Genomic DNA, 25687 nt, shown 5'->3' with positions numbered 1-25687 from the left:
CTTAAAGAGCAAGACTGATTTTTGCACAGTTCTAGAGGCTGGATCTAGTCCAAGATCAAGGTGTTGCAGGGTCCATTTCCTTTGAGGCCTCTCTCTTCAGCTTGCTGTCTCCACCTCCCTCCACCGCCCCCTCCACCCCATGTTCTCACATGGTCTCCCCTCTGGGGGTCACACTGGATAAGAGCCCACTCATAGGACCCCGTTTTAACCTTAATTACCTCTTTAAAGACCCTACCTCCATACACAGTAACACTCTGACATCCTGGAGCTTGAGACTTCAATATGCTGGAGGTGGACCAGGGAACAACTCAGCTACCGTTAGCAGTCCCGCTGTTAGTACAGCCACATTAGTAGCCAAAAGCAGTAAAATGGGAGTCTGTGACAGGAGGCAGAGGATCTGTGAAATAAACCAAAGCATTCTCCCAGCAGGAGCCTTGAGTCATGAGAGAGGACTCTCGCTTTGGCCCCTGACTGGCGGACGCGGTGGGAGTCAGGAGTGGCCCCCATTCCTGCAGCACACAGAGCAGCGGAGCCTCACGTGGCCGGCCAGCCTTGCGTTCAGGACTTGCACATTCCCAAAGTGGAATTTGATGAAATCATGCCTGAGGGGAGACTCCATAGCCTTCGCTAAAAGGCAGGCGCCAGCTGCCTGATGAGGAGCCCAGCTTCCAGGGCCTTCGGGGTCCTGGGAAGAGCCCAGTAGTACCTTGAGAAGGGGCACTTGGGAGTGGGGCTCTGAGTGACAGATGAGAGTGGGGAAAGCTGAGGAAGAGGGGGCAGCTCCCTAGCAGAGGAGGAGGGAGGGGAGCCCCAAGCAAAGGCAGGGGTGGGATAGGAGAGCACCGCGGAGGCCCACCAGCCTGACCTCCCTGGGCCAGGATCCCAGAGCTGGTGTCCCCTCCAGGGGCCAGGTCCTCTAACTCAATCTCTTCCTGTGTGTGTCCCCGCAGGGCTCCGGCTGAGAACATGGCCAATGGCATTGACGAGCTGATTGGCATTCCCTTCCCCAACCACAGCAGCGAGGTCCTCTGCAGCCTGAACGAGCAGCGGCATGACGGGCTGCTGTGCGACGTGCTCCTGGTGGTGCAGGAGCAGGAATACCGCACCCACCGCTCGGTCCTGGCCGCCTGCAGCAAGTACTTCAAGAAGCTCTTCACGGCCGGCACCTTAGCCAGCCAGCCCTACGTCTACGAGATTGACTTCGTCCAGCCCGAGGCGCTGGCCGCCATCCTGGAGTTCGCTTACACCTCCACGCTCACCATCACCGCCTCCAACGTCAAGCACATCCTCAACGCCGCCAGGATGCTGGAGATCCAGTGCATCGTGAACGTGTGCCTGGAGATCATGGAGCCCGGGGGGGACAAGGAGGATGACGACGACGACGAGGAGGACGATGATGAGGACGAAGAGGAGGAGGAGGAGGAGGAAGAGGAGGACGACGACGATGACACGGAGGATTTTGCTGATCAAGAAAACTTGCCTGACCCCCAGGACATCAGTTGCCACCAAAGCCCTTCCAAGTCGGACCACCTCTCAGAGAAGGCTTATTCGGACACACCCAGGGACTTCCCCGACTCCTTCCAGGCCGGCAGCCCGGGCCACCTGGGCGTGATCCGGGACTTCTCCATCGAATCTCTGCTGAGGGAGAACCTGTACCCCAAAGCCAGCCTCCCCGACAGGAGACCCTCCTTATCTCCATTCTCCCCGGACTTCTTTCCGCACCTCTGGCCAGGGGACTTCGGTGCCTTTGCCCAGCTGCCTGAGCAGCCCATGGACAGTGGGCCCCTGGACCTGGTCATCAAGAACCGCAAGATCAAGGAAGAGGAGAAGGAGGAACTACCCCCACCCCCACCGCCGCCTTTCCCCAACGATTTCTTCAAGGACATGTTCCCGGACCTTCCCGGGGGTCCCCTGGGCCCCATCAAGGCGGAGAATGACTACGGTGCCTATCTCAACTTCCTGAGCGCCACCCACCTGGGGGGCCTCTTCCCACCCTGGCCGCTGGTGGAGGAGCGCAAGCTGAAGCCCAAGGCCTCTCAGCAGTGCCCCATCTGCCACAAAGTCATCATGGGGGCGGGGAAGCTGCCGCGGCACATGAGGACCCACACCGGGGAGAAGCCATACATGTGCAACATCTGCGAGGTCCGCTTCACCAGGTGCGCTGGGCTGCCTGTGGGGGAGAGGCGGGGCTGGGCTGGCCGGGGGCGGGGCGGGGCTGGGCGGGGATGGGGTGGGGCGGGGCTAGATGGGGGCAGGGAAAGGGCGGGGCTGGGCTGGCCGGGGGCGGGGCGGGGCTGGGCGGGGATGGGGTGGGGGGGACGGTGCTGGGAGGGCCAGGGGCGGGGCTGAGAGGGCCGGGGGCGGGGCTGGGAGGGCCGGGGGCGGGGTGAGATGGGGGCAGGGAGAGGACGGGACGAGATGGAGCGGGGCGGGCTGGAGGCAGGGCTTGGAGAGCCGGGCGTGATGGAAAGGGTCGGGGGGCCACCGGATGGAAAGGGGGCCACCGGGATGGAAAAGGACCCAGGTCAGGGGAGGTCCACTGGGGTCCTAGCCGCACAGCAAGCTCATTGTCATAGGTGCTGGGCATTACCAGGGGCAGTGATTTTCAAATATTTTCTCATATTACCCTACTAGGTGGAAGGCCAAGATATGAAATAGATCCGAACAGAGCTGTCTGGTTAAGGCGGAAGTAGGGAAGCTCCCACTGCAGACCCAGGGAAGCCAGTTTGAAGCTCCCCAATGGCGTGCAGCAGCAACCCCCCCCCACCCCGCCTTTTTTTATTTGGAGCACTGTCAGCATGCCAGGGCCTGTCCTGAGTGGATTCCTCAGACTACCCCTCCCGCCACGTCCTGAAAGTCAGGGAGGGCCATGGCCTTTGTCCACAGATGGGTGATCCGTCTCCTAGTAGCTAATCAGCCACCCCTAAGCCCAGTTGGGAGATGGCAGAGCTAGGACTTGAACCTCAGTGAAACCCCCGGAGGCCCTTTCAGTCCTATTTGGGGTCAGACCTACAGGATGTGCCTCCTTTTATGGTGTCCCCCTTGACTGTCCGTGTTAGGAAGAGGGTTAACTTTATGCTGTTATGAAAGTGGAAATTTGAAATCAGTACATGATAAACCCTTCATCTTCCCTGGACTGTGTTCCATTCAGCACTCAAGTATTATATACCTCCTCTGCAGAGCAACTTTTGTGATCAAAACCGACTGGTGGGATCCTTTGGGGTCCGATTTGTCCAGGGCTAGGTTTCGATGGGCTTCTTTGGGGGAGATAAGATCTGTTGGGATCAATGGTGGTCACTGATGTGGGGCTGACGCTCACAGCCATGTCCACGGTGGGAAGGTCCTGGTGAGCGCCCTGCGTCAGGGCTTACTCATTTCAGTGTGTCTATCTGATGTGGACAGAGCCTGGTGGGATCTGCCCTGGGACGGTGACTTCCTAGTCCAGGTCTTGTCCCCACACTGCCACTGTCCCCCCCAAAGGAGCCACCTTGAGAAACCCACACTTACTCCAGGGGCGCTACTGTCACCCTTGGCAGTTTAGCTTTGGGAATCGCTGGGAGCTCATTCTTTTGCTTTTCCTCAGTGGACCCAAAGCTTCAGTTTTGAGGACAGAGTACTGTGTTTTGAATCAGGTAGATTATCAAATCAGTGGCAATGTTTTGAAGGGAAAAACAAGATGAGTCCTGCTAAGTCACGAGACTTGCTCTCTCTGGTGGCTTGAAAACTCTATTTGAGGTTGCCAGCGAGGGTCAGGGAATAGATGACAGTTGTGGAAACAGCTCTGCAGGCCCTTCCAGTGACTGCTTCAAAGGACAACTCTGATTGTTTCCAAGGTGGCCTTGGGTCCCCTTGCAGCTGCTGCTGTGAAGGAAACTCCAGCACACTCTCCCAGCTGCTCCAGGCTGACAGTAACTGGAGAATTTCCAGGTGTTAGAAGGGCAGGGACCCCCATACCTGGGGTGTGTCCCCTTCCAGCCAGCAGTGCTGACCTCAAGTGCTCACTTCTCTCATTGCTGCAGAGCAGCTAGATCCAAAGTCCCTAAGATTCACCCCCTCTCAGGTACTCCTCACTAACGGCCCTGCCACTCTGATGTCACCCCATCTCCCACCCTGCATTCACCTTAGATCTACAGAATACCTGAAAGGCTTCACAAAAGCACAGCGATAACAGAAGGAAGACAAGCCAGAGCCCAGTCCAAATTCAAGTGCAGTTCATGCATCTGGAGCCAGGACCTTTAGCAGTCTGTGCTTCCAAGCCCAGCCCCTTGGGAATGACTTTAAGATGTGGACAGTCTTCGCAGGCCAGATCCAGAAAAGCCATCCCCTGAGTCCTGCCATCCAGGCTCCGCCTCCTTTGCTTGTCCCCTGAGCAGATGGTGGACACTGGGGACACCCCTCCCCACAGGGGAGGCCCAGGGCTGTGACTTCAGTGGTAGGTGCTGCATCGCAGGGTACCACACGGGATCCTGTCCCTGCCCCCACCACCCCCCAAGTCCCCGTCTCCCTTCCCTCCCCCACTTTCCTCTGGGTCTTTCCCACAGTCTGCTTTCCGTGAGGGCCATGTGGGGCTGAGTCCCTGCCTTCCCTAGGGAAAGTTTTTAACTTGGTCAGTCAAGACAGTCAGACTTCTCACCCTCTTGACACCAGAACATCCTCTGCGTGGGCCCCCTGGCCGAGCTAGCCTCCATGCTGTGTTACATAGGAGGGTCGCATTCCAGACCCTTCCTCCCAACACATTCCTGCAGATCACTGAGGGTGGCCTCTGTGCCCACTGGCGGGCTCATCGCCCCTCTGAGTAGCCCTCCAGCCCAGGGCCCTGGCCTCCATTCGGGTTAATCCTGCTCAGCCACCTGGGTCCCCAGGCCTGCTTCCAGCTGAAGCAGCTCCATGCCCACCTCTATCCACAACTCCCCTCACTCTTTTCCCACTGGGCACTGGCCCTCCTGAGAAAGACCAGAAAAGTTCTGGGACCCTCCCCCAGCACCTCCTCAGAGCAGAGATACTGGAAGTGGAGGGAGGTTGGGGACTCTTATTTCTCACTGTGGGCTGTGGCTGGATATGATGGACACTCCCTGACACCCCTCCCCATCACATTCCTCAGAATCACTGATTCCTTGCTTCCCTCCTGCCTCCTCCCCAGAGCTGCCCCGTAGGATTCCTTTCAAACATCAGAGAGCCTCAACCCTGGCCGTCCAGGTCGGGGTCAACCCTGGCTGTCCAGGATCGCCTGTGACTCTCACTATAGCCGAGTCCCCTCGCAGCCTTTCCGTGGGGACCTCCTTTGCAGCTGACTCCTTACAGCCACCAGCTGTAACCCCACCCTCCTTCCCCAGCTGGAGACTCTTCAGCTCCACTTACAGCCGCAGCTGCTGCCTCTTTGACTCAGAATTCCCAGTTTCCCTTGCAAGGCAAAGCCATTCGCTGGACTGGAGCCCGAGAGGCAGAGGGACCCAGGACCTGCTGCCCTCCTGTCCTTCTCTTGGACACCGTTTTCCTTTCTGGGGCTGAATCTTCGCCTAATTACAGCTGAGCTTCTGCCCTCTGGCCAGGTCTCCTTTCCTCTCTTCTTGATGCTGACCCACTTTCCCTCCCTCCTGGGAGTTATGTCTCCCTGCAAGGTGGCCTTTTGGCTCAGGCTCTGAGTTTCGGCTTCCAGTGCCCACTCCCAGCATGTTCACGCCCCATGGGAACATCATTCCTCATGACTTCAGCAGCACAGCATGGCAGAGGGACCTTGGGTGGCGGGGGGGGGGGGGGTCTTCCAACAGAGCCCCTCCTGCCCCTAAGTTCCCACTTGCTGCTCTCATTCTGTGGGTGTCCGAGAAGGGCCTGAGGCCTCCTACCAGCATGTTGTCTATTCCTTGGCATCAGGAACCTCACCTCTGGGTTCCTGATTTCAGCCAGGCCCACGGTTGTCCCACCACTAGTTTTCCCAGCTCTGAGACAACCCTGGTGCCCCAGAAAAGGCCTCAGTGGCTTCAAACAGACTGTGTATCTCTGGCCCCATGCTGGCCCCTCCTAGCTCTGACCATCCTACGGTCACCTTGGCTCCGAGCCCTCTGTCTGTGCCTGAGTCTATGTGTCCACTCCCCCAGCCTGGTCCAAGGTCACCGTTTTCTTCCTGAGGCTGGCTGGGGCCTGTGCCGGCTGCAGAGACAGATCCTGATGAAACTGGTCCTGTGGCTCTCACTTGGGAGAGAGAAGAACTCCAGGACTTAGGGCAGAGGCAGTCTGGATCAAGATGCCCCTGACCCTCCTCATCTGAAAGTCTGGAAGCCCAGGCCAAAGGTCGAGACTCCAGGGGCCACCAGAGGTGCCCTAGGATGGGCCTTGAGGAGTGGGGAGCACGTGGGCCAGGGAAGATGGGAAGGTATTTGTCCTTCTGCATGTCCTCTAGGATGCTGCTGTGCTTGGAGGGGCTTTTCCCTGCCCACCCACATTGCAGGGCCCTCCTGCTCCTTGTTGCCCCAGCCCCAGTCATCACTGCCAACTGGGCCTGGCCCCGAGTCTGTGAAGGCTTCGGAAGATTCTTGGGTCCTCCTGTCCTGCCACATGGGTCCTTGAGTGCAGGCAGCCTGTCCGGGGATCCCCTAGAGAGCATCACTGGGCAAGGTCCCCTCCCAGCCCCCGGCATCCTGTCTGCAGCCTGGCTCTCCCAGGTGCCTGGAGCCACAACTGTGAAGTCAAGAAACTGCAGCACTTGAGAAGAGACCAGTCTCCATGACAACAGAGGGCCCACAGAGGCCCTGGAAAAGGATGGGCAACCTCTGTGCCCCAGGGAGTCAGTCTCTGATGCCCCGCGATTCCCCCAGTCTCCACTAAATCCCCTGTAGACACCCCATAAAGCCTACGACTTTACCCTCCAACCCCAAAGCGCAGTGCAAGCCAGCTGCTGATTGCTCTGTAGCCCAACAGCTGTTGGCTCTCAAGGCAAGGCCAGGAGCCTGGCTGTTGCTGCTTTTTTTTTTTTCTTTTCCTGTATTTTCTTTTTAGTTCTCCCACCCCTGGCAGCTCTGGGGACCTTATTAAGATAATATAATGTCATTAGCAGTGGCAGCAGGAAGAGAATTTTTCTCCGACCATCAGGTTACCAAGAAGTCTGGATGGGTGGTGCTGGGAAAGCGTTCTCCTCCCTGGGAGCCTCCAGGACCCATGACCTTTTCCTTTCACTCAGGGGAATGAGACCACAAGTTCTGGCTCATCTTTCTCGACGAGGAGCACTCGGAGCTGGAAGGGGGAATGCCTATTGGGGCTTGCATGGATGTGACTTGGGCTGGCTCCCCGGTGTGGGGTAAAGGGATGAGATGGCAGACCAGGGCACAGGGCAAGAGAGGAGCGTGTCAGATTTGGACTGGGGAGTTCTAAGGATCGGCTCCACACTGGCAGGCCATAGCCATGACCACCCACTGTACATTCAGTGGTCAGCACTGTGTGGAACTCCAGAGCCTCTGGTGGGTTCTTATCCGAGCAGGTTCTGGTACCATCTGGGCCACGTGCTGAATGAGGAAGAAGAGAGCAGGGTCTGGTGGGCAGGGAACACAGAACCCAGGGTCTCCCGAGGGCTACAACCCCCTGGACAGGGCACGGTGATGAGGAACTCCAGCTTCCGGGCCTGGATCTGCCTCTGACAGCTGTGTGACTTTGGCCAAGCCTCCTGCCCTCTCTGGGCTCAGTTCCCCCACGTAACACAAAGGGGTTGAAGCAAGTGCTCCCTAAGTTCACACCCAGGTTTATGACCCCATTTATCACCCAGGATCAGGAAAGCCCTGGACCCCATTACAGCACTTCTCTTTGCCTCCACTTCCTCCCAAGAATGATGGAAACTCAGACTTCCTGGGCTTTAGTGAGTTAAGGTATAATCACCTGCACAGTTACACCTCCACTGGAGCTCCCAATTAGTTCTGGCACGACTGTCCCTGAGTCTGGGTCCCTTTTTTGCATCTGCTGGGGGCCAGTGCTCCTTGCCCATGAATCTGCTGCTTCCTCATCATCTTGCTGTCTAGGTGCCTAACAAGACAGGTCCCCGGGAGCCAGGGACAGGACGGTGGCTCTGCAGGCATGAGGAGCAGCTAAGGAAACAGCACACATGGTGGCCCTGCCCTGGGAATAACACGCCTGGAAAACAAAGACAGCAAGGACAGCCTCTGCACAAGTGTCCCCATCTGCCAGGAGCGCCTGTGTGGCTGAGTGGGAGCCGCTGAGTGCAGACGGGGAGACAGGGCCCCCAGGACTTGCTGGGCAGGCAATGCTCATACGTAAGTGGCCATTAGAGGGCAGGAGAAGGCGATGCAGACACGTGGTCTTCCGTGGCTCCCTCCTTGCTCCTCGAGTGACCTGCCCTGGGCTGCAGTGTTCAGGTGCTTTGGAAGGTCAGGGCAAAGAATGAGACCTGGGTCGACAGGGGAAGGTACTATGAAAGACTGCACTTAAGTTTGACCTTGAAGAATCCTGGGGATTAGGAGTGGTAGACATTTCGGGCAGGGCAGTTTGCAAGGGTGAAGACAGAGCTGAAGGACGAGGGTGCAGGGCAGAGGAGGGCGGGAATGAGGGGCTCACGGCTGGGAAGGAACAAGCATATCTATGCTTGGACATCTGGAGGGAAACTGAGGATGGAGCGTGGTGTGTCCAAAGATATGCCCAGAATGGGGAGGAGCCAGGGCTGACCAGCATCCATCCCATAATACTGCAGGCTCTGAGCCAGGGGCACTGGCAGTCCAGCTCCTGCTGGCAGAGATGCAAAGACGCAAAGCTGGCTGGAGCAGGGCCCACTAGGGGAGCAGCGTGCCTGTGTGGTATGTGGGTGCAATACTGTGAGGGGGGACAGGGGACTGGCAAAGGAGAGAGGGTGAGTCTTTTCCAGCTTTATTGACATATACTTGACATATAACACTGTATATATTTAAGGTGTACAACAGTGATTATTTAATATGCATATATATTGTGAAATGATTACCCACAGTCATGTTAGTTAACACACCCACCACCTGACTTAGTTATCTTTTTTTGTGCTGAAAACATCTAAAATCTATCCTCTTAGTAATTTTCAATTACACAATACAGTGTTGTTCGCTATAGTCACCAAGGGCCCCCAGATCTTATTCCTTTGTAACTGGAAGGGGTGAGCTTGTAAGGAGACTCTGAAGCTATTTTAAGGGGTGAGTTAGCACAGAGGTCATTTGACAGGGTTGGGGGGCTTGGAAGATTTTAAGGGGAACCACTGGACTCCTAGCTCTGAAGGAAAGTGACTAAGAGTTCAGCTGCTGAGAGTCAGGCTGGAACATTCCAGCTTCACTCATGATGCCTCTGCCAGCAGATCAAGAGTAGAAGAGTCATGATATATGAAGCCAGCCAGCCAGACATTGAGTATTAGCCCATTACCCAGATGCAAATGCTCTCAGAATGCTAAAGGTCTTCCCTAGTGGCTCAGGTGGTAAAGAATTTGCCTGCAATGCAGGAGACCCAGGTTTGATCCCTGGGTCAGGATGATCCCCTGGAGAAGGGAATGGCACCCCACTCCAGTGTTCTTGTCTGGAGAATCCCATGGACAGAGGAGCCCGATGGGCTACAATCCATGGAGGTCACAAAGAGTCAGATACTACTAAGCAACTAACAGACACATTGAGCCTCCCATTTTAGAGGTCGGGAAACTGAGGCCCAGGGCAGCTAAGGACCTGGTCTGGTTCTTGGAGTGTGCCGAGCCAGGGCCCAGCTCTGCCAACACACTTGCGCATCATATCCATATGGAAAGGCCATTACTGACATAAGGAGGCTGGGCCACCTTAGAAAGCCATTCCTTCCCTGGAAATGGGCCGGGTTGGATCAGTGTTTTCAAGGTCCTGGGAAGCATACTGCTAGCGATGCAGGTTACTCGGCCCCTGATTCAGACATGCTCCCGGTAAACTAAATGATCGCAATTTTTTTTCCAGGACTAACTTAAGAGCTCTGTCCACTCCCCTCCCCACTGCTCGCAGGAAAAGTCTCCCCTGGGGACAGCGGCTCCTGCCCAGGCTGAGCTGCTCCCACAGCTTGGCCCAGACTAGCCTTCTGGCCCCGGAGACAGAAGGCTGGCTGCCGATGCCCTGGTGTGACTGTCTGGGCTGCACTTTTTGAGGCAGCCCCTACAGGCCTCAGGCTGGGAACACTCCTTAGGAAATCCTCCAAAGAGCCTGCAAACAAACCCCGCCCAGTTAGGCCTCCAGGCCCCTCTGCCCCTCACTGCCTGGTACCTTTGGGAAAGCTCTTTGACTTCTCTGAGTCCCCAGCTCTTCTGGGATCCAAGTGAGGAAATTGATCCAGGTGTGTTGAATTAAGCTCATGCAAACCCAGATTCCTGGTCAATAGGAACTCATGTCTGGCCCGAGGTTCAATTCTGCACAGAGAGGTTAAGTAACTTGCCTAAAGGTCATCCAGCAAGTCAGTGGAAGATCTGCAGCCGGAAGGGGTTCCCACACCCTAATAGGTGTCCCCGTCCTGCACGACACCTTGCTTGTGAATAATGACCTGCCAGGGTCATTGAGATGGTGTATTCACCTGCCTCAAGCAGGCACTCAATGAGACAAAGTTATAGTCACCTTCTCAGCACTTTTCACACACGTGGGCCAGTCGCTACTGAGGTGTGATTTATTTTAGATGCTGGAATGAAAAGCTCAGAAGAGCACTGCATATTTAAAGGAGGCCCTTGACATTTGAAGATTTACTACTTGCATTGTCCACTATTTGAGGGTGACCCTCGGGGTCGATACTATTAAATATATATAATAGTAATTTTTTTAATCGACCTTATAAGGTTGCAGTGAGGACTGAATGAGAGGATGTATTTAAAGCCCCACTGGTGACTCTCCACCAGGCCCTCAATCTCCAGGATGGAGTCTCTCAGCCAGTGAGTGAGCCTGGCCGAGCACCGAGCGTCAGCATCTCATTAGAACCTGCGTGAGTGTGTGGGGTGCCAAGTCACAGTCCCCAGCACTCTACAGCATCACTCCAAGGGTACAGACAGCACTTTGCACCCCGCCCTTACTTGTTCACACAGGCCACAGTGCAGGACTGAGGACAGAGGCCTGGGCTCTTCTAGTCCCAGCTCGGTCATTATCCTGGTGACCTTAGAGACTTCACCTCCCTGGGCCACCGTTTGCCCCCCAGCCAAGTGAAGGATTAACCTAGGCCGGTGGTTCTCAGAGCAGCAGCAGCAGCAGCAGTGGCATCTGAAAGCTTGTTCAAAATGCAAATTCTCTGCTCTCTCCCCACAGACCTCCTGACTCAGGCTGTCTGGGAGGGGAGCCCAGCCCTCCGTGTTTCATCAAACCCTAATAATGGCTCATTACCTTTGAGGCCCACTAGCCTAGATGCTAAGTCCCCTTCCTGCTCCAAAATCCAATCACCTGGATGAAATGTGGATTACGGAGACCCTAAGAGCAGGATGCTGGTGGGGGAGGGCGCATGAGATGTCACAGCAGGATACTCATTGTGCAGTTGAGGGGCAGCTGGTGGGTTGTGGGCAGGGCAGGGACCCGGGGGTGGGGGCTTCTGGTGTGTGGAGAATACCAACCCTCCCGTCCTCCTCCCTGCCTGCCCCCCTCTCCACCCTCACCTCCCAGGTGCCCGCCCGCCTTCTAGAGACGGATCCATCCTCCTGATCCTTCTCCCCTGCTCCCCCCCAGCATGCTCGTGAAAGTCCTTTTCTCTCCTGCTCCGCCCCTGGGGAGCTAGTCAGAAAAAAACGAGAGCCAGCGAGACCTCTAGTGGCCAGGGGGATACCAGGCAGCCAGGACCTGCTCCCGCTGGCGTCCTGGGCTGCTGCTGAGTGTGGTTTAAATCTGGCCATTTTAGGGCGGGTGCCTGGGCTCCACAGCTGCTCCAACCTCAACCCCAAGCCAAAAATGACAGGCAGACGCTCCACCCAAGCCACACCTGCAGGGAGGAGGTGGGAGATGACATAGCTTCCTGGCCTGAGGGGCCTGGTCAAGGAAGGTGCAGAAGACAGCAGAGAGTTCTCATGGCTCCACAGACTCCAACTCGGCCAGCCTGAAAGGCTCCTTTAGCTGGTTTAGGCGGCATTCAGTCTTTATAAAAACAGCCTTGAGATGTCAGTCCTCCTTTCAAGACCACCAGGAGGTGTGTGGAATCCGGCTCAACACGAACCCAAATTTCTGTGCATCATCTCTGCACACCAGGAACTGATGCCTCATGCGAGGTTCAACTCTTGTGCAGAGAGGTTGTTACTCACCTAAGGTCACTCAATTAGCGGTGGGTCTGCAGCTGGAGTAGGGGCTCCCACACACCCTATGGGAGGCGTTCTGCCACATCATCGCTTACCTCTGAATAATACCACTTAAACCCTGCAAAGCTTTGTCCTAGCTTAGGCTGCGTTCTTGTTGCACCTGGCTCTTTTGTAAACCCTGGAATTGTCTGCAGACAAAGAGGAGAGCCCAGGGCTGGAGCTAAGAAACCACAGCGCAGGAGACTTGAACAATGTGTGCCTGCTCTCTGGAACTCTCAGATTAGTGCTGAGGACAGACAGGTCCCAACAGCCCAGGGGCTGGGATGGGACCAGGTGAACCCAGAGGGAAGACCCCGTTGCCTGGAGAGAGAGCGGAGCTGGCAGTGCAATCCAGTATCAGAAGTGGCTGCCCGCTTGAAGAACAATGAAAGATTGCTGACTTTCGGGGGGCCTATGGCCCCAGAAAGTCTATTTTCCATTGTGTGAGACAGGCCCTGACGGAGTGGGTGCTTCATTCTCTCTGATCATATTCCTAAAAGGTGTTCTGGAGTGACAGAGGCCTTTCAGAACCCAGCTCCCACTCTACTCTCTAATCCAGGGGAGGAACCACACCTGTTTGGAGTGGTGCAGTAGTTGAAGACGGGCTTTCCAGGTGGTGCTAGTGGTAAGAACCCACCTGCCAATGCAGGAGATGTAAGAGATAAGGGTTTGATCCCTAGGTGGGGAAGAGTCCCTGGAGTAGGAAATGGCAACCCACTCCAGTATTCTTGCCTGGAGAATCCCTTGGACAGAGGAACCTGGCAGGCTACAGTCTATAGGGTCACAAAGAGTCAGACACAACTGAAGTGACTTAGCACGCGCGCAGGCGCGTACACACACAGTTCAGTTCAGTTCAGTCGCTCAGTCGTCTCCAACTCTTTGAGACCCCATGAATTGTAGCACGCCAGGCCTCCCTGTCCATCACCATCTCCTGGAGTTCACTCAAACTCATGTCCATCAAGTCGGTAATGCCATCCAGCCATCTGTCATCCCCTTCTCCTCCTGCCCCTAATCCCTCTCAGCATCAGAGTCTTTTCCAATGAGTCAACTCTTCACATGAGGTGGCCAACGTACTGGAGTTTCAGCTTTAGCATCATTCCCTCCAAAGAATACCCAGGACTGATCTCCTTTAGAATGGACTGGTTGGATCTCCTTGCAGTCCAAGGGACTCTCAAGAGTCTTCTCCAACACCACAGTTCAAAAGCATCAAATTCTTCGGTGCTCAGCTTTCTTCACAGTCCAACTCTCACATCCATACGTGACCACTGGAAAAACCATAGACTTGACTAGACGGACCTTTGTTGGAAAAGCAATGTCTCTGCTTTTGAATATGCTATCTAGGTTGGTCATAACTTTCTTTCCAAGGAGTAAGCATCTTTTAATTTCGTGGCTGCAATCACCATCTGCAGTGATTTTGGAGCCCCCAGAAATAAAGCCTGACACTGTTTCCACTGTTTCCCCATCTATTTGCCATGAAGTGGCGGGACCAGATGCCATGATCTTCGTTTTCTGAATGTTGAGCTTTAAGACAACTTTTTCACTCTCCTCTTTCACCTTCATCAAGAGGCTTTTTAGTTCCTCTTCACTTTCTGCCATAAGGGTGGTGTCATCTGCATATCTGAGGTAACTGATATTTCTCCTGGCGATCTTGATTCCAGCTTGTGCTTCTTCCAGCCCAGCGTTTCTCGTGATGTACTATGCATAGAAGTTAAATAAACAGGGTGACTATATACAGCCTTGATGTACTCCTTTTCCTATTTGGAACCAGTCTGTTGTTCCATGTCGTAGTTGAAGGTAAATTCTAGCTGGAGTCCCATTCCTGGGGGTTGACACCACGGCAGTAGGGAGCCTTGGCTCCTTCTGGAGGGAGAGCAGCAGAGAGCCAGGGGCGGCCCCTGGGGTTGCAGGCAGGGACTGACTCCCGGCTCTGTGTTGCAGGCAGGGACTGACTCCCTGCTCTGTGTTGCAGGCAGGGACTGACTCCCTGCTCTGTGTTGCAGGCAGGGACTGACGCCGGCTCTGTGTTGCAGGCAGGGACTGACTCCCGGCTCTGTGTTGCAGGCAGGGACTGACTCCCTGCTCTGTGTTGCAGGCAGGGACTGACTCGGGCTCTGTGTTGCAGGCAGGGACTGACTCCCTGCTCTGTGTTGCAGGCAGGGACTGACGCAGGCTCTGTGTTGCAGGCACAGACTGACTCAGGCTCTGTGTTGCAGGCAGGACAAGCTGAAGATCCACATGAGAAAGCACACGGGGGAGCGGCCCTATCTGTGCATTCACTGCAACGCCAAGTTCGTGCATAACTACGACCTCAAGAACCACATGCGCATCCACACGGGCGTGAGGCCCTACCAGTGCGAATTCTGCTACAAGAGCTTCACGCGCTCTGACCACCTGCACCGCCACATCAAGCGCCAGAGCTGCCGCATGGCCCGGCCCCGGCGCGGCCGCAAGCCCGCGGCCTGGAGGGCCGCCAGCCTGCTCTTCGGGCCCGGCGGCCCGGCCCCAGAGAAGGCGGCCTTCGTGATGCCCCCCGCGCTGGGCGACGTGGGCGGCCACCTGGGCGGAGCCGCCGTGTGCCTCCCGGGCCCCAGCCCCGCCAAGCACTTCCTGGCGGCGCCCAAGGGCGCGCTGAGCCTGCAGGAGCTGGAGCGGCAGTTCGAGGAGACGCAGATGAAGCTGTTCGGGCGCGCCCAGCTGGAGGCCGAGCGGAACGCAGGGGGCCTCCTGGCCTTCGCGCTGGCCGAGAACGTGGCCGCCGCGCGGCCCTACTTCCCGCTGCCTGACCCCTGGGCCGCGGGCCTGGCCGGCCTCCCGGGGCTCGCCAGCCTCAACCACGTGGCCTCCATGTCTGAAGCCAACAACTAGGCTGGTCCTTGTCCACCCCGGTCCTGCTTCCCCGTCCCCTCCCAGGCCCACCTGCCCCATGCGATGGGTCTGAACCTTTTATTTCAAAAGGGAGGAAAAAAAAAAAAAAAAAGCAGCAGCAGTGGTATTTTTCGGGCCTCCTGAGGCAGCTGCCTCCCCTTTGCTGGTGTCTGAGATGGGTGTCGCCTCCCAAGAGGCCTGGCCTCTCCCTGGCTGCCTCTCCCCGCCCTCAAAGAGAAACTCACAGAGGCCCATATCACAGCCGAGGCCCCAGGCCACGTGTCCCAAAGCACCTTGTAGCTGTGAGGGTCTAGAAGGAGGGAGGTGGCTTGGCCAGAGGCAGACCAGATGGAGCAGGGAAGAGGGAAGGGCCCTGAGACACACGCCCTGTGAGCCCCACCGCTCTGTGGTGGAGTCCCTGCTAACTCGGTTCCAGTGGCTTCATTCTCCCGGTCTCCAGTAATCCTAGGACCCTTAGGGGAGATGCCCTGTTGGCTGGGAGGCCTCCTGGAGTCAGGAGCGAGGCTCCTGGAATCCAGGCCCATTTTCCCCTCCCTGGCCTGTGACCTTGGACCTCTTTACCCTCTGTACCCCAGTTTCTCCTTGCTGTGAAAGAGGGCTGGTGATTTCATTTCCCTCTCCCACCCACCCACATGCTCATATCTGCCCATCCCTCCAAAGAGAGGCTGCAAGAGAGCAAGAGCTTTGCACTCCTAATGTCCCTGGTGATACTATTTTACTGGACTTAGTTTTATCACAACCATCTTTACATTAGCACAGGTGAGAAATGTGGCCACACTAGACAGGGTGACAGAGGAAGAAGGTTTGGGTGGAGCTTGTCCATAGCCCCCAAGCAGCTTGGGGGAACTCCAAATCCTACCTCCCCTAGGGACACATCCGGAGACGACCACCTGGCATGGTCCCCACCTCCACATACCCCCGGCAATGCCAGAAGGAGTCTTTCAGGACTCCTGGGGCCAACACAGAAGGACACGGGCCACCTCTCAACACCTGGCCGTTGCCTCCCTCCATCTGATTCCCAGAAACAAAGCGCCCAGTTACCCAGGTGTATGTTCGCTTTTTGGCTGTGGGCTTCTCGGGGCTTTGGCAACTTCTGTGTTTGAATACCCACAGCCTCTCCCTGGCCCCCCGGGGAGGAAGCCGGGTGTCCGGTGTGGGGAGTCCGAGCCTTGGCTCCAGGACGGGCATGGAGGGCTCTGTGAGCGAGAGCTGTCCACGCCCTCTCCTGGGCTTCCTGGTGGGTAGCCGTCCTGAGAAGGAAGACAGCTGGGGCCTTCCTGATCGCTCCGCTTTCCTGCCCTGCCCTCCCTTTTCTTGCTGAGTTTGCTTTTGTTTCTCAGTAGCCCAGAAGGGAGGCAAGTTCATCTGGGCGGGTGGGCAAGGGCTGGTGTCCCCAACCCTGGAGCTGTGGGCACAGAGACTTCGGCTCTTCCTATCGCCTTGGCTTCTTCCTCAGCAAACACACAAAAAACAAAAAGGCCGGAGAAGACCACAGACTCTGTCACTCTCCCAGCTCCCCCACTCGCTGCAAGAAACCCCTGCCTCCACATACCACCTCCAGCCCTTTGAGCAGAGGGAGCTATTGCTGACACCCTATGGTCCTCGGATGTCATCTGCTGGGCAGCGCCTCTCAGCTTCCCGTCTCCATCTCTGCCCTTTGCTTCTGGGACCCACCAGCCAACATGCCCACATCCCCCCCTCCTCAGTCAAGGGAGTGGGGCTGACCCAAACTTTAAGAGAAAACAAGGGAAGATGAACAAATTAGAATCCAGTGGTGTTGGGGCTTTTGTTTTTATTTTGTAAAGGTAATGACTTCTTATAAACTCAATTTTTCAGACGACTGGTTAGTTCGTTTTGTTTTCTCTTGGCTGCAATTTGGAGTTGTACATTGTAAAATATCCAAAGATGTCGAGTACTGTATGATTAAGAACTTGAAGCAAATGGGTCGTAGGAATGTTTGTGTTTTGTTTCCTTTTTTTTTTTTCTTTTGGATGTTCCAATTTCCCTGTCTGTCTGTGGGAGAACTTTGGAAGTTTTTCTATTTATAACTTTTTTATGTGATTGCTTTATGTAAAATGACGCTCAACAAGGTTTGCCTTAGTGATTCAAGGGACAATCTTCCATAACTTTGGTCGCACGCTGCATCCCACCAAGAAAAACTCTCAGCTAATTTTCTGGCCTATTTATTAAACAGTATTAACTGACTTGATGAAATGATATTGAGAGTTGCACTTCTGTGAGAGGCGACAGCCACAAGACAATGTGCAGACATTTGTGGCTTGAGAGTTTGACAGTTGGGTGTCACAAACTTATAAAAATGTTGAAGACACCTTTATAAAAAAAATTACAAATCTTTGACCCTTATTTAATAATGTGAGGGACAGCGTTTTAAGTAAAAGAAAGCCACAGGTACTCAACTCGCTGGTTCCGTTGATTCCCCTTTGCATTGTCTTGCAGGTGTCAGGGTGGGGGCTTTGAGTCAACTCTACTCAGAACCCAGAGCACAGACTCTTGGAGTAAAATGTATCTTTGAACTGATGGGGAGGCCAGAGCTCAGGTCGTCAGTGGTTCCCTGCAGTTTTGATTCGTGAGGCTTTGCTGGATCTATAAGCTTGTGGATATCCGTGACTCCGAGTGTGAGGTATGTGTGTGTGTGTGTGTGTTCACATGTGCAGATACAGCCTTTGGTGTGTGAGCAAGGGGGAGTGAAAGGGGTGCTGACCATTTTAACATGACAGTCCTACCAGTCACCTAGCTTGGCATCCAGAGTAACCTGTGGCTGGCCTTACTTCCATCTCAGCCTTTCTCCTTTTACTCCCTGGCACTGGCACTGGACTTCTCTTCTTTATTAACCTGATCCTCTCTCCCAATCAGGGAGCATTAGACCCTGGAGAAGGTAAGGGAATAAAATGGGGTCAACCTTACTCAGAACCCAGAGCACCGATTCTTGGAGTAAAATTGATCTTTGAGCTGCATTTTCTATATAAGCAAGGGTTAACCTAGAGTTGCTTTTCTGTCTTCAGCCCCCCTTTCTTGCCGTGGTAAGCACTCTTATGAATGCAATGCAACATTTCTCAGCACAAGGGGAACACGGATCTGGGTTTCAGATCCAGACTACAGGCTGTGTGTCCTCAGGCTAATCGCTGTCCTACCTTGGTCCTCACTTGCCTCATTCAATAGGAGATTGAGTTTCTCCAAGAAACTCAGGAACTTAGAGCTTCCGCAAGTTTTCTACCCACCTTAAACACCCCTCAGCCAAGGGAGCCTGCCAACTGGAATATTGTGAACTGAATTTTTTAAAAAAATAGCCTGAAGCAACCTTCCCCATAGTACAAAGCTCCTCTGAAGTCTCCTGTTGTGGCTCTGAAATTCACCTTTTGGCATTCTGATACACAAGGGGCTTCCTTCCTGGCTCAGTTGGTAAAGAATCCACCTACAATGCAAGAGATCCAGGTTCAATCCCTGGGTCGGGAAGATCCTCTGGAGAAGGAAATGGCAGCCCACTCCGGTATTCTTGCCTGGAAAACCCCATGGGCAGAGGAGCCTGGTGGGCTACAGTCCATAGCGTCACAGAGTTGAATAGGACTAATGCGACTAAACCACGACACAGTAGGTATGTGTTTGTCTTAATTTTAAAATATTGTCTTGAACGTGACTTGCCTTTCCTCCAGGATCTTCTAGTAAAGTCAATGCCCCTTGGCTGCCTTGCAGCTCGGAGAGACCCAAGCGCGTGGCTGACTGAGGACCTGAGGATAAACCTGGCCCCGTGCAAGGAAAAGGAGGACAGCTGCTTGTCACGGTCTGGCTCAGCTTGTGTATTCCAGCATCACTGGGTCCCCTTTCTGGGGATCGGTGTCCACTGAGCACCAGAGGTGAACAGGGGGAAAGGATAGGGAAGTGGGCCCACTGGACCCTGACTTCTGGGGGCTCCTGAGCTCATGTGAGTGAAGTGGCCTCTAGTCCTGGCCAGTTAGGTGTTTCCCGGAGCCACACAGGACATGGCAGGCTCCCTGATGTGCTCAGGGAGTGGGGGTGCAGAGAGCAAAGGGAGCTTCAGTAGAGAGGCAGGGACAGCAAGGAGGCTGAGGCCACTGAGGATAGCTCAGAGACGCAGGTGCATCTTAACCTGGAGAAGAAGGCTTAAGATATGTTAGAACAGGCCTTGGACCTTCTAAAGTTCTGTTAGGTAGAGAAAGGATCATACCAAAAGTTTGGCTAAATCAAACCAATAGGGGAGAGATTCCAGGAGACAGCGAGGTGCCCAAGCAAAGGAAGATGACCTCCCAGCACATGGAATTGTCCTAAAGGGGAATGAGATCCCTTGTGAGGGAGTGAGCTCTTGGTCACTGGAAGGGTTTAACCTCGCCTTCCAAGAAGCAAAGATTCCTACGTGGAAGGAGGGCTTTCTGGATGGCCTGTCCCTTGAGTCACACCATCTGACTTATGAAAAGGAGAATATATATCCTCATGGAAGAAGGACCTTACCAGGGACAGGGGGCGACGAGCGAAGAAGATAAATTGGGACACCTTCACAAAACTCCGTGTGGGGGCTTATGGCTGCCTGCTGCCCGCTAGCCAACCCCCCACCCCCAGCCCAGTGACCTACAGCACCTTGGGGCGGGAGAAACAGGACTCAATGTAGAAAAGGCCCTGATTGATTGTAAAATCCCGGAGGTGTGACACAACAGTAATGAAGCAACAGGAAGTTAAGACTGTCTCCCAGCTCAGGCCTTCATCCGAGCCCAGGGCCTGCCCTTCCCGAGGGGCGCAGAGGTCCCCGCCACACCCGACACACCTCTGCACAGACCCCTCTTCCTCCTCTCCTGGGACCTCACCGCCGGCACTTCCTGCTTGTGTAATTTCCAGAAACGGGCACAACTGGGTTTCCCCTTGCATTTTCCCGTCTGAGAGCCGGCTGAGGGAGGGCTTCTGAAGGGAAAGTGAGAGGGGGACAGGGAGGCCCCCTCTGTCAACTCCCTTCATCGGAAGAGTCTGTCCCCCAGCCCGCAAAGGTCCCGCAGAAGGGGAACGCGACCCGGGCCCTGCGACAGGTTCTAGAACCAAAAATGTGTGTATCCGAGGCCCCACCTCCCAGTCCCGCCGGGACCCTCCCCTCTGTCCAAACCCTGACCGGAGGAGCCACGGGGCGAACGCGACTCACAGGCTCCCTCTTCCGGCCTCTGCAGCCCCTGCTTCCAATCGAGGTGGAAAGACCGGCCCCAGCAAAGCGAGGTCAGGCCGGCTGATCCCGAGTGAGGGTCTGGAAATCAGACCGGTGGGCAGATACCAGCCTTCCCCAGCCTCACAGCCGCCCCTCTCGCCTCCCCTCCCTGCTTTGGGCACCAGAGGGGAAGGCAGTGGGGGCGGGAGGCAAGCAAACCGCTTCTTTCCTCCCTTCAGGTTTGAAGCATTGAGGATGGAGTCAAACACGCATTTCCAGCAATTCATGGGGAGAGAATTCCCTGGGGGAGGTCCTGCTCATTCTCCCTCCTCACCACACCCTGGGCAGGGATGGCTGTGACCTTGACGGGCAGCGCCATAGGGCCCACCCAACCAAAAAACATGTGCCCAGAAATAGCCTAATAAAATTAAGTCATCTCAAATCTGGACAATTCTGGAAAACCTCAGAACTGATCACTTTATCTGCACCAGACACATGCGCGCGCGCGCGCGCGCACACACACACACACACACACTCACACACTCACACACACACACACACACACACACACACACACACACACAGAGTTATCAGACTAATGATACACAGGCTGATGTCATTCTTCCTTGTAACAATAGGAGACCCAGCAGTGCACCAATGAGACCCAGCAGCAAAGGCTTTCCCCACGAGTCTTCCTGCTGGAGTATTTGTAACGCACACTCTCATTTCCATCCTTTTGGATCCTCTATTTCACCACAAACTCTGACCCTGACAACTAGAGCAAAAGAATAAACAAATCGGTTTCTGGAATAAGGAAGGAAGATAGGGTGAATCAGATCCCGTTCCTGTGTTCCTCTAAAAATGAATAAATTAAGGGCAAACCCTCTGAGTAACATTAGTCTTTATGCCCCTGGGAGACATTTATCTCCATCGGTCAGCTAGCTCTTAGCCTATGGGGCACACGTCATTATCCCTATTTGTATCAATCGTGGTTTAGTCAAACACCAGACCTCACCCCAGATAGCTTAAGTAGAAAAGGCTTATATTAAAGAAAATTAAGTCCTTAAGAGAATCTCCATAGAGGCCAAAGAGTCAGGCTTGCGGGGCTGCCAAGCTCAGTTGCACAGGTTGCATACTGCATAATATGTCTTTTGAGCTTCTCCGTTCACACCCTAGACAGGGTTGTGTAATTGTTATACCGTGTAGTAGATTTCTACATCATAGCAATTTCCCAGTAGATGGCAGTAAAGTGTCTGGATGTGGTGCCCTTGTCTAATTTGCACAAGTCCATGGCCTGCAAGCCAGGGACCCAGAACCACCCTTACCCATACTGTGGCCAATTGCTCCATCAGAGATTTGATCACTGCTGCTGCTGCTCACAGTGCTGTGAAGATGACAGGCCCACACCCCACAGCTCTTCCAACTAACACCAGGCTGAGGACACTGGGAGTCGCTCTGTGGCCCACCCTTTACCACCATTCTCCCTAGAAAATAAATGTATTCTACACTTTTGCACGTCCTCCTGTTGCTCTGGTCCTGATGCGTCTGATGGGAGGAGCTCAGGCCCCATGCCTCGGCCTAGCTGCAGGCTGACCAGGAAGTAAGCTTCTGGCTTCTACCTGAGAAGGAAGGATTCATGATGTGAATTCTCCCAACAGAAGACAAATTCCAGTAACACTGGGTGGCCTCAGAACCTCACGAGTCCATGCAGTATTTTGCAGAGGAGGGGCCTAAAGCTCCAAGAGGCAAAACCGCAAGAATGAGGCTACTGAGTGAGCCCTAGCAGAGTCGGGGCTGGAGGCCCAGTCTGCTGACTCCTGGCCACTGCACCGCACTCTCCTCTTAGAAGCTGAGGCCCAGAATGAGGCAAGAATGAGGCCCAGGATGAGGGAACCGAAGTTGGCTTAGCCAGAGCTCATACTGGCAGTTCCTCCAGACACCTCAGCCCTCTCCAGTGCTGGTAATCGTCATTCACAGTTTCCCCCTCCCTGAGCCTATGAGACACTCAGAGTTGCCTTTCCAGGCAAGAAGCTTGGTCAGCATGGACCTTTCGTCCCCTCTCCCTCTCACAGCAGATACAGCCATCTCTGCTTTCTTGTTACATCCGGGGGCATGGAACTTTAACCTATGCTTCTCTGCTTTGTTACTGAAAAATCTGCTCCGTGGTGAGCCTCCCTCCTTAGAATGGGTTTCCTAATTTAATCCCCAAAGCAGAGGCTGAAAGTGTGTTTTAATGAAAGTGGCCTTCTGTTTTGCCATTCCAACATCACTTCTGTAGGAGCCTCACTCTGAAATACAAAAGTGCCTTTTCATTTCCTGGTGGCTGGGATGTCCTACATAGGTGGTGTAGCAGTTGCGGGGAGAGAGGGTGGCTGAGCAAGAAATAACATGCGAAATGTGCCAGTGTGGACACCCTAAGGGATACTACCTCACTTTCTCCTCCAGAGGGCGCTCCTGGTGTCTGGAAGGATTAAGAGGCTCCCTTCCAGTCCGCATTTAGGCCCCGCCCCCTGCATTTGGGGGGCGGTGCCGGGGGCGGGATACTTGCTCCTGAGCATCCTCCTTCAGCCTCTTTTTTTTTGTTCATAGAAAGGAGGTGATAACAATCTACTTGCGGGGCTCTGAGAGGGTCAGAGGGGCGATGGGGAACACCAACCCCAGCTGCCACTTAATAAATGCTCAGTCCACACCCATTTCCTTTTTTCATTCTTCTGTGACCCAGCAATAGCATTTTTTAAAAACCTTTTTGGATGTGGACCATTTTTAAAGTCCTTATTGAATTTTAGCTCAGTCGGTAAAGAATCCACCTGCAATGCAGGAGACCCAGGTTTGATCCCTGGATCGGGAAGATGCCCTAGAGAAGGGAATGGCAACCCACTCCGGTATTCTTGCCTAGGAAATGACATGGACAGAAGAGCCTGGCAGACTACAGTCTGTGAGGTCGTAAGAGTCAGACACTACTTAGCGACTAAACTACTGCTGCTATTGAATTTGTTACAATACTGCTTCTGTTTTATGCTTTTGGTTTTTTGGCCATGAGATATGTGAGGTCTTAACTCCCTGACCAAGATTCAAACCCGCAACCTCTGCACTGGAAGGTGAAGTCTTAACCACTCGACCACCATGGAAGTCCTGAGCATTTTAAATAGTTGTGCTTATTTCTGTTTCCTTACATATTTCCTTTTGTTTATTCTTCAAATGGGAAAGGAAGGAAGGAGGGAGGAAAGAGAGAAGGAGGGAGGGGAGGAGAGAGGAGCAGAGCTGCACGCATTTCTTATCCCAGTGATTATCTGAGTTGTTTTTTTGGATAATCTGATGATGATGGTTAATCAATTGCCAGTTCCTGTGGGGAAGGCTGGGAGAAGGAAGTGACAAGGACATCCTCTTTTTAAATCAGAATGATTGAGCTGGTAATTTCTCAGGGTTTGCCTGGCATGTAAATCTGTTTGAAACACCCAGGGAGATCCACTCAACTTGGCCAGTGTGATTACATGTGGCTGGGCCTCCTCTCCAGAGGCTGCCGGGTTACAGCCCAACCTGCCTCAGCTCCCAGGGCACAAGCAGGGACCACTGGAGGGCTGACAGCATCTGGCAGCCTATACTGGGGGGCCGCCTGGAGCTGGTGTACTGAAATAAGAATATACAGATTGTGACTTGCTGAATTCGGAGGTGAAAGCCACCCACATGGGAATGGCAGGGAGCTCCCTGGGATCGGTTTGATTGAAGGTGCAGTTTTATTAATAAAACACCCAGACAAAGGAAGTAAAGTCACAAGATTTATTGCTTACAAATCCCAGAAATGGGGTGAGGTGATGAGCTGCGGGGAGGGTGATCCTCTGTGGTGAGGAGGAAGCAAGCACCTGGTCCTTAAGAGGTGGTTGGGGTGGAGGTCACTAACTTTTCTCAATCCAAACCCAATCCCAGCAAAAGCAAAGCAGGAACTTGGGGCAGGAATCTTAAACTGAGGTTCTTATCTGAATGTCCAGACTCTGGAGGTAAGCCAGGTTGTCATGCTATAAAATGCCTGGGCACCAGCTCCAAAGAGCTGTGTTCTCATCACACACACACACACACACACACACACACACACACACCAGTGTGGGGTAGAGAGGCGAGCAGAGGCCACTGTGCCAGGAAAGAAGGAGTTGTGATTTCAGAATCGGATGCTGAAGAGTTAGGTTTGGAAAGGTGGGAGGTGTCATTAGTCCTGTCCTTTGGCCTTGAAGCCAGGCAGCTGCCCTGGCCCTGTGTTTTAAAAGGGCTCTCCCTGGGGCGTGGAATCTAAGAAGCTGATGGGGATGTGCCCATTCTAGACGGTTCATGCACAGGGGACCAGGGACCCCTCAATTCCCTGTCCAAACAGCCTCAAGCCCGCTCCCAGTTCCTGCATGGACCTCTCCCCAGATCTTTCTTTCTGGGGGCAAGTTGCTGCTCCTCTAAGCTGAGGACAGCAGAGGTGGCTGTTTGTTGGGGAGGTTGGATAAAGCTAAAACATATGGACTTAAATGTTCACATGCCAGCGCTCTCAGCATGCAGGACGGAGGAGTGTAGGATGAGAGGCCTATCCCTGCCCCCTCCCTGAACCCCAAGAAATCTGAGACTAACTGGAACCTGGCTTCCCAGGCCTTTATGAAGTTTTGCTTGTCAAGAAGGATGCAACATAGCTTATTTGACAATTTTTTCTCTTGACTTCTGTGTTGCGATCTTTAGACACGTGACACATGGCCCTCTGTACTCTCACCTGAGCCCTGCGAGTGTTAGGGAAAGACTGAGGTTGGGGCCTAGCTGTGGTGGTCCCTGATGCTCCATAAAGGAAGGACATGGGGTGTGAAGTCTGGTGGGAGCAGAGCCCCTGACACTGCCTGTGCGTTTTGACTTCACGTGAAGTCGCCTGCACTTCATTTTAGAAGCTGGGTGCACTGGGGTGCCAGCAAGCAGGGCTTTATTTCTCCACTACTTCCTTCACCCCTACTCTGCTGATCACCCCACATTTCCAGAAGGTTCCATATGTTTTCTGGTTACAGTCGGGTATAGGAAAAGTCTCACTTTCAGTTGTCTAAACAGTCCAGCCCAACCCCACATCCCTGGTGGCTTCCCTGGTGGTGCAGAGGTTAAAGCATCTGCCTCCAATACGGGAGACCTGGGTTCGATCCCTGGGTCGGGAAGATCCCCTGGAGAAGGAAATGGCAACCCACTCCAGTATTCTTGCCTGGAGAATCCCATGGATGGAGAAGCCTAGTAGGTTACAGTCCACGGGGTCGCAAAGAATCGGACACAACTGAGCAACTTCACCTTACTTAACCCCACATCAAAGCTTCCATGTCCCCCCATCACTGCAGCTCTTCTACATTCCTCCACAGAGTTCAGGCCTGAAACAGGCTCAG

General features: G+C 54.2%; 1 protein-coding gene across 6 annotated transcripts in view; it reads left to right on the top strand.

Annotated features, from left to right (window-relative positions):
* Nucleotides 1-16982, top strand: part of ZBTB7C (zinc finger and BTB domain containing 7C) — a 382426-nt gene extending 365444 nt beyond the window's left edge. For all 6 annotated transcript variants that reach the window (XM_015103726.4, XM_060405508.1, XM_060405507.1 and 3 more), the window contains 2 exons: nucleotides 951-2156; nucleotides 14470-16982. In XM_015103726.4, coding sequence (XP_014959212.2) covers nucleotides 967-2156; nucleotides 14470-15121 — 1842 coding nt within the window. In that variant the 5' untranslated portion in view covers nucleotides 951-966 and the 3' untranslated portion in view covers nucleotides 15122-16982. The remainder of the gene's footprint in view (nucleotides 1-950; nucleotides 2157-14469) is intronic.
* Nucleotides 16983-25687: the final 8705 nt, after the last annotated feature.

The sequence above is a fragment of the Ovis aries genome, chromosome 23 (genome assembly GCF_016772045.2).
Source record: "Ovis aries strain OAR_USU_Benz2616 breed Rambouillet chromosome 23, ARS-UI_Ramb_v3.0, whole genome shotgun sequence".
Lineage (NCBI taxonomy): Eukaryota > Metazoa > Chordata > Mammalia > Artiodactyla > Bovidae > Ovis > Ovis aries.
The sequence above is the reverse complement of the archived record's forward strand: the minus strand, read 5'-3'. Positions and strand labels throughout refer to the sequence as shown.